Source organism: Xenopus laevis, chromosome 4S (genome assembly GCF_017654675.1).
Source record: "Xenopus laevis strain J_2021 chromosome 4S, Xenopus_laevis_v10.1, whole genome shotgun sequence".
Classification (NCBI taxonomy): Eukaryota; Metazoa; Chordata; class Amphibia; order Anura; family Pipidae; genus Xenopus; species Xenopus laevis.
In genome coordinates, this window is record NC_054378.1 from 84,030,925 (window position 1) to 84,048,699 (window position 17,775).

Consider the following 17,775-nt stretch of genomic DNA (forward strand, 5'->3'; position numbering starts at 1 on the left):
AATATAAAAGAAAGTACTAAAAAGTATTGATGTTATAAGGAACTTTAAGGGGCAGATTTACATATGGTCGAATATCGAGGGTTAATTAACACTCGATATTCGACTGCCGAATGTAAATCCTTCGACTTCGAATATCGAAGTCGAAGGATTTACCGCAAATAGTACGATCGAACGAAAAATCGTTCGATTCGAAGGATTTTAATCGATCGAACGATTTTTCTTCGACCATAAAATTGCTAGGAAGCCTATGGAAGCCTATTGCACCTCGATAGGTTTTAGGTGGCGAAGTTTTTTTTAAAGCGACAGTACTTTTACAATCGAATGGTCGAATAGTCGAACGATTTTTAGTTTGAATAGAAGTCGAAGTCGAAGGTCGAAGTAGCCAAAAAAAACATTCGAAATTCGAAGTTTTTTTTTATTCTATTCCTTCACTCCAACTAAGTAAATGGGCCCCTAAATGTTTATTAATTTATCATGACTGGATTTTCTACAAACAGACCTTATTCAACCATCAAGAAATTTTCAGCAAATACAAAGAAAGGTGGGCACCCCAACAATGTCAGTTATATCTGTTAAATTAGCTTGGCAGTCCCATTTCATTCTATTCTGTCCAGCCCAGTGACCGGCAGTGCTACTGAGTCAATGTGTGTGCTAAATCTGTGACTTGTCATTACGGAAGTTGATGTGGGGGTGTAGCAGAGATGTGTTTATCTCTCAGTTCAGTGATGGAACAGTGAGCAATAGTTTCAGACCACTCAGTGCCACCTCTAAGGACCTTTTATGACTCCATCTGCCAAGGAGGATGGTTCCAAGTTGAACTCAGGCAGGGTTTTCTGAAACTCTTACTGCTCAGGAAGTGGATTGTGTGGTCAGGGGGCTGAGCAGAGCTTAGAAAATAAAGCATCATCTATTTACAGCAAAGTCTCAGTTCATGTATAGCTCAAGTACCTGCCTCCAGCTCACTATGCCCAAATCTAATCAAGCTTCTCTGCATTCCACCAGTGCCTGCCAGGTAAGTGGTTTTCCTATCAAATGGAATAACACCACCCTATAATTCCACTGCTTGAACCTGGGAATTCCTTTATTAGTTCACCATTTGCAGGACTGTGTCACTAAATTGGAGTTTCCTTCAAATTAAAAAAGAAAAAAACCCAATAACAATCAATGTTATTGTATTGAAATTATGGAAATTCTATCAATAATTATTTGCATACAGTGACCAGGCACTCACTTTGTATAGAAGGGATTTGTAGTAAAAAGCTGTAAGTGTGTGTGTGTTTTTTGGATAGAAAAGATATACTAACAACTCTGCTGGACATTGCACAGATCTGAGATTTAAGGGCTTTGTGCCAGTAGCCAGGGGTTATGAATCTAGGCACACACACACTGTATTAAGTTACATGTTTCTGCTGTCATTGATCTGATTGTATCGCTACATGCAGCTTCAGTCCATAAGTGCGCGCGCTCAGCACATGCCGGGAGTTAACAAATAACTCATTTGTGGATGAAACAGTCCATTTAGCGCAGAACAAAAGCGGAGGGTGGGATGAGTGTAAGTGTATGAGATGAATGTGCCGGCTCTTTGTCCGAGTCCTCCCCGTGCCTTCCAGCTGTTGCACTTGCTTAGGCGTCAGCCAGGTGGGCTGGAGGGCACGTTTCCCACATGAACAACTCGCAGCCTTATCGCAAACACTGGCCTTGGATTTGCGAAAAATTCCCAGCCGGTTATAAACACAGTTGAGATTATAACAAACATTGTGTTGAAGGCAGAAGAAGCGCGAGCACAAGGGCAGCAAATAGAAGCACACGCCTGATATTAGGAAAATAATACGTATAATTTTGGATAGTAACATCTAGATAATTCGTGAAAAATGAAAGGCGCGTGCGATCTAATTACTCACGATGTCAACGTTTCGCTCTGTTCCACCTTCATCTTATCACAACTATATATGTATATATATATCAGTCTCCAACCCAGCCAACCCTTTCCAGTTCCTTTCCATATATCATATTCAGCCCAATTTGACTATCCTGGATTTATCATTTTAACTACAATGTGCAGTCGCTTTATTCAGTCTTGAGAACTCTGCAGAATCATATGGAAGGACTTCCCGGGAATATTCACTTATATATTACCTGGACCTTGTGTTAATAAACAGCTACTGGCCTTGAATAGCTCATATGTCGTTTTTTAATCACAAGCATTTCTATCCCTTCTATCCCCAGCTATTGACAAGGATTTCTGGGATCACTAAAGACTGTCAGGGTTCCTTGGAATTGTTATTCTTACTTTACATTCTTTATTTTACTTTCCATGTCCTCTTCTATAGAACAGATCCAACTGCTCGTTGGTTGCTACGGCAAGTGAGCCCTGGCAACCAAAAAGAAGGTGGAAGCTGAGAGTGGAAGAAAAAAAAGTATATATTTAAAAACAAAAACAAACAATATAAAAATAAAGTCCCATTGTTAATTGTCTTGACAAGTGCAGTGTACACTGTACCAAACGTTAGTTAAGGTGGAAACCCCTGTACCCATGTTACATCAGTATATGAAATATCAATCCAATAAGAGATAATTTCCAACTAACAAACACTTGAAGAAATGCTTCACAGACTCTCCCTCCCATGCCATATTTTACAGTAACACCTGTACCCTAACCTCACAAAAGTGTTCCATTGAAATCAGTTTTTCAGCACCCAGGGCTCATAGGGATGCTGCTAGTAGTGCTGCTGCTAACACACTTATCAAAGTACTTTGATTTCTTTGTCCTGCCTGGCTAACACTGCTTTCTTCTCTCAAGGATACCAGACCCAGACAGGTGCTATTCTCCCATCGCAGCAGCATGGAGTTCAGAGATCTGAATCCTGTTGTGTGTTGTGTAGGCAGCTACTGGGAAGCTGTAGCTCAGCAACAAACTAAAAAATCCAAATCCAACAAGCTAGTAATGCAGTATTCATATGGATTGCCAAACTCAAAACTGTAGGTATAGGACTGCAATTGCTGAAGTTTGTGCAATTATTTTCGTTTTTATTATGGGGTTTTAATAAATAAATTCCATTCATCTTCTTATTTTATTATTTTACTTGTAATCAATATTTTCTGCGCTAGAATAAAGAAGGGAGAAATTTCCGAAACTTTGCGCCAAGGCTGGATGAGCGCTGTGTGAGCAGCAGGCACATTTGCTTATTAAATCCAGAGGAGAAATAAAAGGAGAGTAAAAATCTAAGGAGATGAACCAGAAATCCGAATTAATAAGAAACAGTGGGGCTCGTTAGGAACTGAATAATTAGATCCCTTACCAGTACTCATGGGTGCCACCATCACTAATAGATCTAACACAGGGCTTGTTCACCTTCCAAACACTTTTTTTTCAGTTCAGTTGTTTTCAGATTGTTCCCCAGAAATAAAGACTTTTTTTTTCACTTTCCATTATTTATTTTTTTACTGTTTAAAGTTGAATGTTCATGTCTGACAGCTCAGTAATTCAGGCACAGACTCTAAACTGTAACAATTTTGCTACATTAGTTGATACATTTCTCAGCAGCATCTCTGGAGTATTAGCAACTATTGTATCAAGTCAAACAGCTGCCTGTAATGAAACCCAGAGATTCTGCTCAGCAGGGACAAAAATAAGAAATATATCAACGAAATGTATCAATTTAGAACAATAAAAAGGGTCGGCGACCCCCCAGCTGCTTTAGCATGTGAAAATGACACTTTACACTTCAATATTAGAAAAACAGTGACACATAGAAAATTGAAAGTAATTTGAAAAGGTCGTTATTTCTGGTGATCTATCTGAAAACAACTAGTGGTTTGAAGGGATTTTACCTGCATCTTATGCACTAACTTTTTGTAGCAATCCTAGACGTTTCAAAACACATTGGCAGATATTTCAGCAACTCAGCTGATTTTCTACTTAACACTGGGTAAAAGTGTTTGTCTCTATGTACAAGCCTAATGGAATCCATTTGCCAGGTGCACAAAACATGCAGCACCCACACAGACATAGAGGGTGCTGTTGTTGGGTGCCAAACCACTGCAATGGATGAATCTTGTACTAGACAGGCGCCCACGTAGGTTTTTGCCGAGGTGTTTGCGCGCGTGCACTGGACCCTGAAGGAGCTGCTGCGCCCAATATAGTTGTAATCAGTGTAGTAACCAATAGCAGACATGTCAGATGACGCAACGCAAGCAGTTGGTAGGCAGCGAGGTGCAGCATGATATCTCCTGATTTATTCCAGAATCATATGTAATGCCTCCTTGTATTGACAGGTAGCGATGAGTGCAGGTTTGGCAGCCCCAGGCACAGACAGGGCTATCAGACAGCTGCCACACGCCTCCCGCCCTCACCTGCTCGTGTTACAGGAGCACAATTGTACAGCACTGAGCTCTCATTATCCAGGGAAACTGCAGCCTCCAATACCACAATAGAGAACCGACTCAGATGACACAATGCCAGATTATTTGCACTGAACAGTCAGACAGTAGGTTTCTAGTCTGTGCCACATTGATGCTACTGATTTTATACAGACGAAAATAACATCTCTATCAGCAGCACAGACCTGCCCTGGTGGCGCTAACGCTAAGGTAAAGACGTTTCATTCAGCAAGTTAAAGGCAGATGAGCAGATAACTATCGCTATCTGTAGGTTGGCTCCTCTGTGCAAACTCAGACACATCCAATTTCCTCTCTGAACTGCCCCATCTGTGCTATGAAAGGCAGCAGCAGCCACTGGGTCTGCCACTGGGTCTGCTTAACATGGGTCTATAGAACTACAGGCAAGGAATCAGGAATAGGCTGTTTATAAGCCATTGGTGTGAGACTTGTATGGATCAGAGACACAGTATAAATATACTGGGCAGTTATTATTGTTTTATGTTCCTTAGAACTATACCCTTGCTAACAGCAGCACCATTGGAGAAGAACTGTAGGTGCAGTAGAACTACAACATGCTCGCCACGGAGTAAGGCGGAATAAAGTGAATAGATTCGTACAAGTAAAGGGAATCGATTTAACTTACTGGTGTGTGTGTGTATGTTGGCGGATCAAGGGTTAATGTGATGGGGTTGTGAAGAAGTCGTTAAGCGATTGCCTCACGTCGGCTTGTGCACAATGGGGCAAGAGATAATGTAAGCAGAGGGGTTATTATAGGTCTCCCGGCGCAAGTTGCTCAAGAGCCTGCTGCAAACTGCTCAGTCCCAGCCTCTGATGAAAGATATGCTGGTGCCATTGAGTAACAGGATTTGGGTTAGTATGTATAAATATATATATGTAGATTCCGCAGTGCTGTATAAAAAAATGGGAGCGTTACAGACTGGGAACATACTGATTCACTGATACAATAACTGATGCAGGAGGTAAATAAGGTTCTGCCAGTTGTAAATGTAAAAGTAGAGCTGTGAATACAGTGGCCAGCAATAACAACTGTACAACCCGGGGGATAATATATGGAGGCACCTGTGTGAATGGCACCTGGAGACTATAACCTGTAATCTATAGCAAAGCCCCGCCCTCTAGGCGCCCCGCCTACCCCCTGCATATCCCTAACCAAAGCCTGTCAATTTCTTACCAGTTCCCTACCAAGATTTAAAGCCCTGAAGACACAACTCCTATCTTGGTGTGCCAGGCCAGCCATGCCAAGATCTTTCCTAGTGAAGAGCAAGAAGGCTCACAGCTACCACCAGCCCAGGGCCAGCGATGGCGACTACAGCACGCAGCAGGGCAATGTCCTGGCTTTTACCTGTGCAGGTATGTACCGTGTAACTGACCGCAGCCTGACACACCATTCTACTAACATCCCACATTACCTAACTACTGATCTATTCTCCTACAAACACCCACAGAAAACGGATGTCCCATCTATTTATCCAAATTCACCACCCCCACTGCGGCACTTTCTATCCAAGTCAGTAGTGCTGAAGAATTGAAGGCACCTCTCATGTTACTTGTAATTTGTAGCTGCGACAAAGCATCCTATTCCAGATGAACGAGATAGAAGTGCCATTATTTACTCCTAAATATACCACAAACGGTTATCTTTTATAGAATTTTGAACAAACCTAGCATTGTTTCATTTTTGTTTGGGTAAATCTCGTTACTACATCTCCATGCAACTAAAATAATGACTCAAGTTCTGTCGCGTCTGTCAGGCCAAATAGCCTGGGATTTCCATCGGTGATTTTATAAAGGATGGGCGCCATCTAAAGAAATTTAGAGCAAAGGGGAGAAAATGTCATGTTTTCCAAAGCATCGAGTCACTGTGGTTGGCTGTGACTTATGTATTGCGGTCTTGATTGTTATTATTATTACAAAGTTATAACCTCAAACTGCCCCATTTACATTATATTATATAGACCCTGGTTTATGAGATGATTTCATTTATTAAAACATAGGAGCAAACGCCAGCAAAATACATTTAATTATGAAAATATCGCAACGCGATATCTGGTTGCTTGTATTTCTAGTAGTTATAGCCTTGCCCCTGGAATGAGTTCTGTGTGTACGAATAAGTGTGTGAGTGAAAGCACAGGCCAGTTATATGTAGGGCGCAGGCAGATTGAAAGTTCTGAGGCCATAATTAATTTGTTTGTCTCCCTGGAATTTACAGAGAGCCGCGTCATCCCTGCGATGCAATGCAGATTCTCTCCGGTCTCCTCTAATCTGGGCGATGGCACAGATTTATCATCGGATTCCCCTGGCAGCAGGGAGGGCAGCGTGTGTGAGACAAGCCCCTCTGAATGTGAAGATTTCTGGAGACCTCCTTCCCCGTCTGTCTCCCCAGGTAATGAGCAGCGCCGTGCGCAAAGCTTGGACAGCCCAGACAGAACAGATAGCAAACGATAAGGCTTTATCCTATAAGTCATAAAGGCAACTGGGCTGATTCATATCACAACGTGATTCCCACCATGTTTGTAATCTATATATTCACCCTTTGCTTCACTACATTTTCCCTATTTCTTTTACTTCGTTGTTCTGAAACGATGTGAATGTCGCAACAGATAAACCCCCTAGGTGCCAAGATCAGTCAGTACATGACTATAGGAAAGGCTTATTATATACTGTCTGTATAGGAGGAGAGTTGGGGAACCACACGCCCTCTTCCTCAGAGCCATATTTCTCGGTTTAGGAAGGAGTGATTTATTTACTCCCAAAGTGACTATAGTCGAGAAGTCTTATATAATATTATATAATACAGTTATGCCTTCTCTTCTATTTGATGGGGAAGTGTCTCTTAGCTTAAACAGCAGAAGTTGATGTCACAATGGCAAACAGAGCCAGCCACCTCTCAGCTGCTGAAATGTATTTGCAACAGGAGATTATATTATATTGTCTGGCCACGTAAATGCATGTAGATACCAACACAACGATGATGCGTCTTTATAAACACACAAATATAGCCCTAAAACAATCATGTCATCCCCCCATTTTACAACCCCCTGATTTTAAGTTTCCCCTCATTTTACATTGTTGTTTCGTGGTCCCACCTATACATAATGCATAATACATTTCCCTGATGTTACACTTTGCTGGATTTTACACCATTTTTTCTGGTCAGCTGAAAAATGTAAAAATGGGAGTTCTACTGCAAGTAAAAACGTAAACCAATGGGATGGAGTATACTTACACTGTATCAATCTTGTTTGTCAGAGCTAAGGGCAAGGCCAGATGTGGCGTTTTTACGCTGCATTTTTAAAAAAGCTCCGCCAGGCGTAAATACGCATCAACTGCGCTACCACTGAAGCTAATGGAAAACACACTATGGCAATTCACACAGGGCGCTTGCAAGCTGAAATCCACCACAGGTCGCCAGTATTGGCGTTTTTCAGCATAAATGCCAATATGTCAAGAAACTACCAAATCAATAAACTCTATGGGATCTGCATGTTTGAAACCACACTTTGTGTAAATACGCAGCGTATTTTAAATATGGCGTCCAAATTCTCAATGAGAAAAATGAGAAACCACAATTGGGAAAAGAAACCTACATGCTGAAAAACGCATGAAAAATGCATGTTGATAGTCGTGTGTGGTTTCAGTGGCGTATTTACGCCTGATGTTTCTTTTTTAAAAACGCCACGTCTGGCCTTGCCCTAAGGTTTCCTTACACAGAAAGAGTCAATCAAATACCCTCATAAAAACATATGACAGAATTGACTGTTCTAGTTCAGATACTGTTTCACTTGAATTTGCAAGTAAGTCAAAGCCTTTGCTGAAGAGGGCCTTAAAGAGCAAATCCAGAAAAATAGGGGCGTAACTACCGGGGGAGCAGGGGGTGCAACTGGGCCAGGGCCCGCACCCCCGCAGGGCCCCCCGGTAGATCGCTCGCGCTCTACCGGCTGGAGTTGGCTGCAGCGTCAGAAAAAAAAAATGCAGACGAAGGTGGGGGCGGGCCCGGCTTCACGGCCCGCACCAGGGCCCGCCCCCACCAAGTTCCGTTACTGCAGAAAAAGATTTAATTGTATACAATGAAAGCAAAGCGAATGCTAAACAGCTTCCATGTATACATTTCAATCACATTGATATTTTTTTGTAAATGTATTTAGTGTTAAAAGCAGCATTTGTCTTTCAATTTGCTACTTTCTATTTCTGTCCCTGACTGCATTTACGATTGCCACATGTAAGGGGGTCAGTTGTGCATAAGGCTCAAGCACCAGCAAATTGGCAATGAATGTATATTGGATTTTTTGATCTCAGAGGGAGTGATAATGCCATTTTTTGTGTGAGGGCACAAAAAGCGAAGACATTTGAAACGTACTAAAATATGCCTAAAATGCATCATTTTGCGCTGCTTTTAGCCAAATAAGTAAATACAGTTTATAACGAGGACAGAGTTCAGAAGTGTGAGCTTTTTCTGTAGCAGCAAGTTGAGGCATTTGGTTGAAGCTGGCTACTCGGTGCCCAATGTCCTGTGGCAGAATGTGCCAATCATTTGCAGCTTATACGGTTAAATGAAATGTGAAATAACTAAGCGCAGCTAATTTGTTCATTTTCTCCACAGCCTCAGAGAAGTCCATCTGCCCCTCTCTGGATGAGTCCCCGCCCTACTCTGTGCCCTTGAAGCCGTACGCCTGGGATGTACTTGCCCGCTCGGAGCTGCGCCAGTTGGTTCACAGTTACCGACCCACAGCGCTGGACAAAAGCCCCTCACTATACGGAGAGCGGGAAGCCCAGGCCACTCCCACTTCGCTCTACAGCTCAGACAGAGGCTTGCGTGGACTGTACGGAGACTACAGGCAGGTCATAGGTCGCTATGGAGACCCCAGAAGCCAGACTCCGCTGTATGAGGATAAAGCTCAGAGCATTAAGATGGAGTCCGACCTACTCTGCACGCGGCTGCTACTCAACAATGGCTCATACAAATGCCTTAAATGCAGCAAGGTAGGAATTGAGGACTGCACTCAGTGTGTGCTATACTAAATACTGTGTAAAATAACCACCTGCATTACCATCACTACTTAAACGGGGCAAGTTACACCACGTGATACATTAAGACAAATGGGTGGAGCTGCTCATTTTATAGACATGGAGTAGTAGATACACAGAATCACACGAAAAAAGATTGAACCCTATGGCTTACCGTCCTGTGTAATCGAGACACTTGTTGGAAAAGCAAAGTGCTTAAAGGAATTGTTCAGTGTGAAAATAAAAACTGGGTAAATAGATAGGATGTGCAAAATAAATTTTTTTTATAATATGGTTATTTAGGCAAACATTTGCTGGTTAAGGCTGGAGTGACTGGATGTGTAACATAATAGCCAGAACACTACTTCTTGCTTTTCAGCTCTCTTGGTTTACACTGACTGGTTACCCTGGTTACCAGGCAGTAACCAATCAGAGACTTGAGGGGGGGCCACATGGGTCATATCTGTTGCTTTTTAATCTGAGCTGAATGCTGAGGATCAATTGCAAACTCACTGAACAGATGTGCCCCCCCTTCAAGTTGCTGACTAGCTCAGAGTTATAGAGCTGAAAAGCAGGAAGTTGGATTCTGGCTATTATGTTACACATCCAGTCACTCCAGCCTTTAATATGTTGAACAAGTTGCTGAGGGGGAATACTCTGTATACAAATATTAGCATCTCAAAAACTGTTATAATGGATTATTTTTTAAAAAATACGCTGCATATTTGGTCAGCCCCTCTTAATATAGCCTTTAAATAGACAACACAACTTAATGCCATTTGTATACATGTGGGTGGATTCAAGGGGCTGATGCCCTGTTTGTGTATAATGTAAGGATACTACAGTTAGCAGTTACTCACAAGCAAGTCCCAAGTGCTCCAGCTAACATGAGGAATGAGTTATGCCCAAAAATGAGTTCATGGCACAGCATTTTGAGACCTATGCTTTAGAAAGATTAAAGGAAAAGTATAATCACTGGGTGTTGCTAAATGTTACCCCCCCCCCAGGGATTCTGATACCCTTGACAGGTGCCCCTATTTGCTATAAAAATGTAATGCTCCAACCCAATATACTACTGTAGGATAGGAGCACCCCATTGCAGTCTTATTCTGCTTCTTTGATCTTCAAGGTAACATTGGCCAGGTGTGACTATAGATTGAAAACTGACTTTTTGTTTCCAAGTTTGGCTTTTCACTCTACTGAGCATGCATACCTGGGCCAGACCATAAAAATGAAGAAGATGATAGCAGCGTGGTTACATTAGTTCCCCACGTTCTGTGCAGTTTTCAGCAAATAGGAACATCATGGAGGGAGCCTAACATTTTACCACCACCAATGATTGTACCTTTTAGAAATTTCAACCTAGGGAATCCTGATGTACTCCACTTTCTGTTTAGATTTTTTTAAACAGTTCATCAAAACAGAATTTACAGCTTTCAATATTTAAATTCAGTTTTTTCTTTCAGGTGCAATGTTAAACTGTAAACCCAATTTCTTGGATAAGTCCCTGCACAAGCAATTTGTTATTTTTACCACAATGAAAGTCTATGGATGACTTGCCAAATCACTAGAAATATATATATATATTTTATTTGAATACAAATTATAATTGAAATGGGAAAAAATGTGTAAATCTGAACTGGTTGTAAAAAACCCCAAAAACAACTAGTTGTAAATTGTCTCTTGGTTTTTCCCGTTTAAACTTATATCTCAGCTCAAACAGAGAGCTAGTAACTATTTATACCAACAATAATGTAAGAGTGGTAAATACAGCAAATTCAACAAATGTTAACTGATTAGTGTGTTACATTGAACATGTTTGGCATAAATAGTTACTGTAACAAAATACTGTTTACACAAAAATTCACAAAACACAATGCTCATATAAAGAAGCTGGTTTTGATTTACTATCAACCTGGTTGGTTGGGTTGCCTTAATTCATCTGGATAATTAACCTGACAATCTGAAAATAATGTTTTTGAATTTCTTTTCAGGTTTTCTCCACACCACATGGACTCGAAGTCCATGTACGAAGGTCTCACAGTGGTACAAGGCCATTTGCTTGTGAAATGTGTGGAAAAACCTTTGGCCATGCGGTCAGCTTAGAGCAACATAAGGCAGTACATTCCCAGGTATGTACATACAATGACTAAGGCTCTCTGTAGGCTACAGTACTCTTTATAAAACATTCATTGTTACAGAATCAGTTACATGGGCTTAAAACTATAAAGCAGTTTTTTCTCTTTTCAAATAGTTGTATTGTATAATGTTTACGTTTCATTGCAACTTTTGATAGATTTCTTTTAGTGACATCATCATCATATAACGAAGTTTGACCCCCGGATAATTAGTTATGGCATATTTGGATGACGTTATGTAGAATAATGTGAACAGCAATTGTATATGGAAATAAATGAAACATTATCACCACAAACTTTTATCATTTGTCATCAATATCCATCTTGTATTATTTCACCATTTGGCAATTGTTATGGCCTTGTTTAAATTGACTTTTTTTTAATTCTACATGGATTGTCTTGGTTTTGTATTATCCCTTTAAAAGAATATATATATATATATATATATATATATATATATATATATATATATATATATATATATATATATATATATATATATATATACCCAATTATATCACTGTGTAGCACTGACAGAAACACTGGAGTGACAACAAGATTTATTCATTTCTACCATAAAGAACCTAACAGGGAGTACACTCAGTGGACTTCAGTGCATTAAACAAACCACATTGACAGTTTTTGTTCTGAGACATGGACCTTTCTCTGTGACTAGGAATCAAAACATTGAGGAGGAGTCCCTGAATGCATTTCCTCTCTGTTACTTAATCTGTGCTTTGAGCAACAATGAATATAGGCATGTGTTGATACAGAAACCCATGTGCTTCTTTTACAGCACATATACACAGGATTCCTTTTTCTGTTCATTATATGCGAATAACATGGTTTCAAATTATATAATGGGATTTCATTTTGTGTGCATGGAATAAATATTGAGTTTTAGGTTTTCCTGTCTCTATTCAGGAAAGAAGCTTTGACTGTAAAATATGTGGCAAAAGTTTTAAAAGGTCATCAACACTTTCCACTCACTTGCTAATCCATTCGGATACCAGACCATACCCATGTCAGTATTGCGGCAAAAGGTTCCATCAGAAATCTGACATGAAGAAGCATACATTTATACATACAGGTTAGTATCCTGGCACAAAAAAGCATGGCAGTTCATGGACTTTTTTTCAGTTTTAAATGTAATAGTTTATGATCTAGAAAGGGTCAATAAGTTTTTAACGCAAACCTCTGCAACAGTGCAGTTTCATCATAAAGAGAACCCTGCTCCAGGACAGGTAGTGAAAGAGATCTTGCATGGTTGCTGCTTATTGTGGTCAAGTTACTAAACTGTGCCTAATCAGAGTAAAAGCAGAAGTTCAGCTTACATTTAAGACTTAGGCTGATGGAGAAAGTACAATTCAGTTACAATTTTACATTTTTTGTTCAGCAGTTTTCGACTTTTAAATCTAAAATGTTCTGTGGTTGCTAGGGTGACAGACCATAAAACCCTGCCAGTTATTTTAATGTCAGGAGTACAACAAAATGATTAAATAAAAATCTAGTCCCAAGATTAGTGTGGTAACGGATTCATTTAAGAATGGCAGTGTAGAAAAACAAAAAAAGAAAACCAACGCATTAAACCGTGTGCAGCAGAATAGAAAAAGAAAATTCCTTCCAAAAATGTATTATTTAAAGGGGCCACAGAGAGGTACTGGCAATGCTCTAAATAATAATTGTGCCTGAAGGTATTTGTAAATGGACTTGGGAAAAGTGTTGCTGAAATAAGTCTATCTACTACTTATTTAGGGCAGGTAGTCAAACGTTTAAGGAACAAGCCTGTCAGTGTCTCTTTTTAATAAGAGATGAAAATAGTCACATCCCAGACAACTTTGAAAAAGAAGACTAAAAATAAACAAGCTTCCCTGATCTTTTCGAGGATACTGTATGTGCAGGTTCAGTAGAAGAGGTCTGTCATTTAGTACAACAGAAACACAATTTAAGCTTTAAGCTTTAATGCCACTTTTATGCTGTCAATAAACCAATCCACCAGAATAAAACAGTTTTGTTTCATACTGCATTAACTAGCTCCTAGTTGGGACATTGGCCTCCCATTCATAGATTAAAGTGCAGATGGACAACAAAGAACCTCTCAATACAGAAAATACAGTAGTTGTTGATGTTGTTGTTATTGTGATGTGCAGTTGCATTGTCAAATGGAAGAAAACTCATAAAAGATGAGATAAGATACAAAACATCCATGGCATAATTTAACAGTTATTTCTTTTCTCTTAATTCCTTCCTGCTATATGCTTATGTTGGGTAATTGATAGCTATAGAGTACTCTGCATACACTTTACCTGTATATGAGTTCACATAATCTAAGACACTCTTTTATCAGTTATGCCATTGAATAATAGGTATTAAAGCTTGTCCTGCATTCTGTTATTCTGTTGTTGCTTTACAAATGGTGACCTCAAATCCATCATCACCGAATTAAGCTTTATGTGCAAACAATATTTGTAGAGAGAAACCAGACTTAGTAGGCTGCATTTATTTATTGAGTGAATTCTAGTAATCCAATCAGTGTTGCGTTACTTTGCCCTTCCCTTTGTTTGTTCAGAAGGACTATTCTATATGATGATTTACAGGCTATTGTGTTGATGTGGCCTTGATTTAAAAGGCCAATGAAAACGGCAGGTGAATTCAGTCAACAGAAGCAGAGGACAGTACCCTCTCCCATTCACCACCTTATCGTCACAGTCAGTGAATACAGAATATAATAACGCAAGGCACTACTTATTAACTCTTCCAGTGCCATAAGGACACAACAAGTATTGTTCTATAATGTTCTGTAGTGAAAGTGTTATATGGCAGCACATCCCAGATCCATTCACTTCATGTTAACAGGTTATTTTAGTGTCCCAGAGAAAGGTAACCATTATATTCAGATCCAGCAATAACAGAACCAAGCTATATAGCAAAAATATATCATGGGGCAATGGTCATTCAATAACAACATTGTAGTGACAAATACAGGGATTTAGCTTGTATGTATATTTGGTTCCTCTACAGCATATTGTTAGCACCTCTAGTGTAGTGATATAGGCAAGAGTCACCAAAATGGTCTTTGATGAATACTGCAGGCTCTGCCTCATACCTGGTGCTGGCCCACACTGGCACTGAGCACCACTTTCCTGCAGCATCAGCAGCGTACATGGGGCTCCACCAGATTAGCACTGTGATCTAGAGTTATGCACAGAATATTAATGTGATATATTCTGTATTTGTACTTATTTGTTCAATGCAGTGCAACCCTAAGCATTCAAACATTAAAACATATCAATAATTCTCTTTGTGCAGGAGAAAAACCACATAAATGCCAAGTTTGCGGCAAAGCGTTCAGCCAGAGTTCCAACCTGATTACCCACAGTCGCAAACATACTGGTTTTAAGCCATTTGGCTGTGACCTGTGCGAAAAAGGTTTTCAGAGAAAAGTGGATTTGAGGAGGCATCGGGAGACCCAACATGGACTTAAATGAACCTGGCTCAAAAAGTTCTGCTCTGGTTCCTCAAAGGAAATCTACACATATAGCAGCCTGAGAACACTATATGAACTTAACCGAAAATCTGTGGTGTTGACTCATTACCACTAACAATGGTGGAATGTGCAGAAATCTCAGTTTTGAGTTTACTCACCACATTGTACCATCAGACTCCTGACCTTCAGAAACAGCAAGTCTTCTGTGACAGAGTTCCATCTGATGATAAGAAAACGTATTATACAGAGTACCACAGACAGTGTGGAGGAATAAACCTTATGCGGTAACAACTAAAGACAAGCAATCTGGGCTACCACCTGTAGCTCAGGAGACAAAAACAATGATAATGTGTGTATGTCATTTACACACACACCAGCATTTCATCATGGGCAGTTGGCGAAATTGACATTCATTTCATCAAGGACCATTTATTCTCACATTGTTATTTTCCACTATTTAAAGATGACATGTTTACTATAGCTACAGGCCTAAAGTTTTATTACTCAGACAGAAGTGACTTTGACAGACAACCTATGGTATATCCAGGAAACAGAACTTTCATATGCTTCTCCAGCAGTTTGTCAGTCCCCTGTCCAGCTGTGGTCTTAAGTAATAGTGAAAGTAATATTCCCTGTTGATCTGGAAAGGAAACAGAATGAAGGAAGGGGGGGGGGGTTTGGTAATGATCCAGTCTGGTTATTTCAGTTATGTGCACTTGTGAATTGTCTGTGTCTGTTGAGAAAGTAGAAGCACCCTGATAACGTCTAATTTGCTTCCTTGAACCTATGTCTCGGCTCCCAGATTAAAGTTAAGATAATAATAAGGTTATAAGAGCTTCTCCTTGAAGGGAAGTTCTAGCAAGTACAGTGTTATAGGGAAGACAGTAATGCAGATTTCAAGAACAGCAATAGAACATAAGATTGTAAAATTAGTTTGCACTTTTCTCTCTATAAATTGGTTGTTTTTGCCTTTTCTGACCAATAAAGGGGAGAACATAATTTATTCAAATACTTTTCCATAGGGGCAATTTCCATAACATGTAATAGAACAGTGCCATCTGACATACTGTTTTATATATGTGTCTTGTTTATTTTTTTTAAACCATTTTTTCCCTTTTAATGCTAATCAGAAAGGCATTTAGCCAGGCCTACAGAGTACACAGTTTAAATGCAATGCAAGAGTGTTTTTGTCAGTTGTCCTTTACCTGAAGGGACTTTTGGGAACAGCATACACTTGGGGAACCAAGTACATGTCATTAGCACGAAGAAAATGAGAATGTTTGTCTGTTTCCATTTAAATGTAATCACTTGTGTTAGCTGATAAACACAGTATACCTCTTAAAGGAGAGCTAAAGCCTAAAATGAATATGGCTAGAAATCCTATATTAGAGAACTTATTTACCAGCAGAGAGGTGCAGTAGCTCTATAACATTAATGATTCATACCCTGGATCTTGTTAGGCCATCTTTTCAGTGCGAGTGGCACTGCACATGCTCAGTATGCTCTAGGCAACTCCATCACTTTTGGCTTGTGAATAAGCCTAAAACATAATGTGTAGCATTTCTATGATGCTTCTTTTTTAAGCAAGACCTATATAGCATTACTTAATGTTTGTTGATTAACTGCTTATCCACAGTTTGCATCTGTTTGTGACTATGTGTATATATATATATATATATATATATATATATATATATATATATATATATATATATATATATATATATATATATATATATATATATATATAGTCAAAATGGAAGCAAAATGATCCCATATTTTTACTATACAGTGTTTACTTCTGCTGGTTGCTTGTTATTTTGTCTCATTCCCCATTTCTTTTATGGCACATGGACTTGTACAGCATGTCCCTCAGTTTGAACCAAACCATTAATTTCTTGTAAATCATAAATGCGGTGGCAATTAGGAGAATTTGTGGATCTGGAAGCCCCATCCCCATTCGATGTGTTCAGCCATACAGGATACCAGCTTTTTAATGTTTTATCAACTATTCTTGCTTTGCTATGATAAAGTAATGATCTGTATAATTACCTCATGATCTTTGCCTTAAACAAATGTTTCCACATCATGTAGATTAACCTATTCTTTCTAGTAAGATTCTTTGTAAATACCTAACATTTTGGAGTGTTATCTGTTTTATGATGCTTATTTATTGTGAAAATAATGTTTTAAATTAATAAACAAAATTTTTCTTCTTTTACTGACATGTATGGTAAATGAAAAATTATTGATCACTTACCTTTAAATATCTAGTTAGCGAAAACCTAAAGAGACTACTCTAAGTGCTCCATGTCCCGTGCAGTTAAACTGGCATGCTAAGTAAAGGCAACAGAAACATGCAGGCACTTGAACAAGTATAGATTTTACTGTGCTCGCCTAGTTGGTGGGGAACTTGGAAAGTGTGTTGTCTTAATGATCCCATGGATCTTTGTAAACTTGTGCTTTCATAGTTACCCTGTTCACGCACATTTTCACAACTCTTCCACCCAAACGTAATTTGTTTTAAATATTAAGAAAATCAAGATCACGCTACCAAACAAGATGCAATAGAAGTCAATGGAAAGCATATCTTCAGCATTATCAAGTCAAGTTGTTTTCCATGGTTTTATCCCAAATGCATGGAAAGATTTTATTGAAAATGGTAAATATACATGTATTACATGTATGGGATCCGTTATCCTGAAAACCGTTATCTAGAAAGTTCAGAATTACGGAAAGGCCGTC

At 39.4% G+C, this 17,775-nt stretch overlaps 1 protein-coding gene across 1 annotated transcript; it reads left to right on the forward strand.

Annotated features, from left to right (window-relative positions):
- Positions 1-702: 702 nt before the first annotated feature.
- gfi1.S (growth factor independent 1 transcription repressor S homeolog) lies at positions 703-16,736 on the forward strand. The gene is made up of 7 exons (XM_018261015.2): positions 703-1,012; positions 5,576-5,751; positions 6,611-6,784; positions 9,002-9,381; positions 11,400-11,537; positions 12,468-12,633; positions 14,853-16,736. Exons 2-7 carry the CDS (start codon positions 5,637-5,639, stop codon positions 15,029-15,031), a joined length of 1,152 nt encoding a protein of 383 aa, XP_018116504.1. The 5' UTR covers positions 703-1,012; positions 5,576-5,636; the 3' UTR covers positions 15,032-16,736.
- Positions 16,737-17,775: the final 1,039 nt, after the last annotated feature.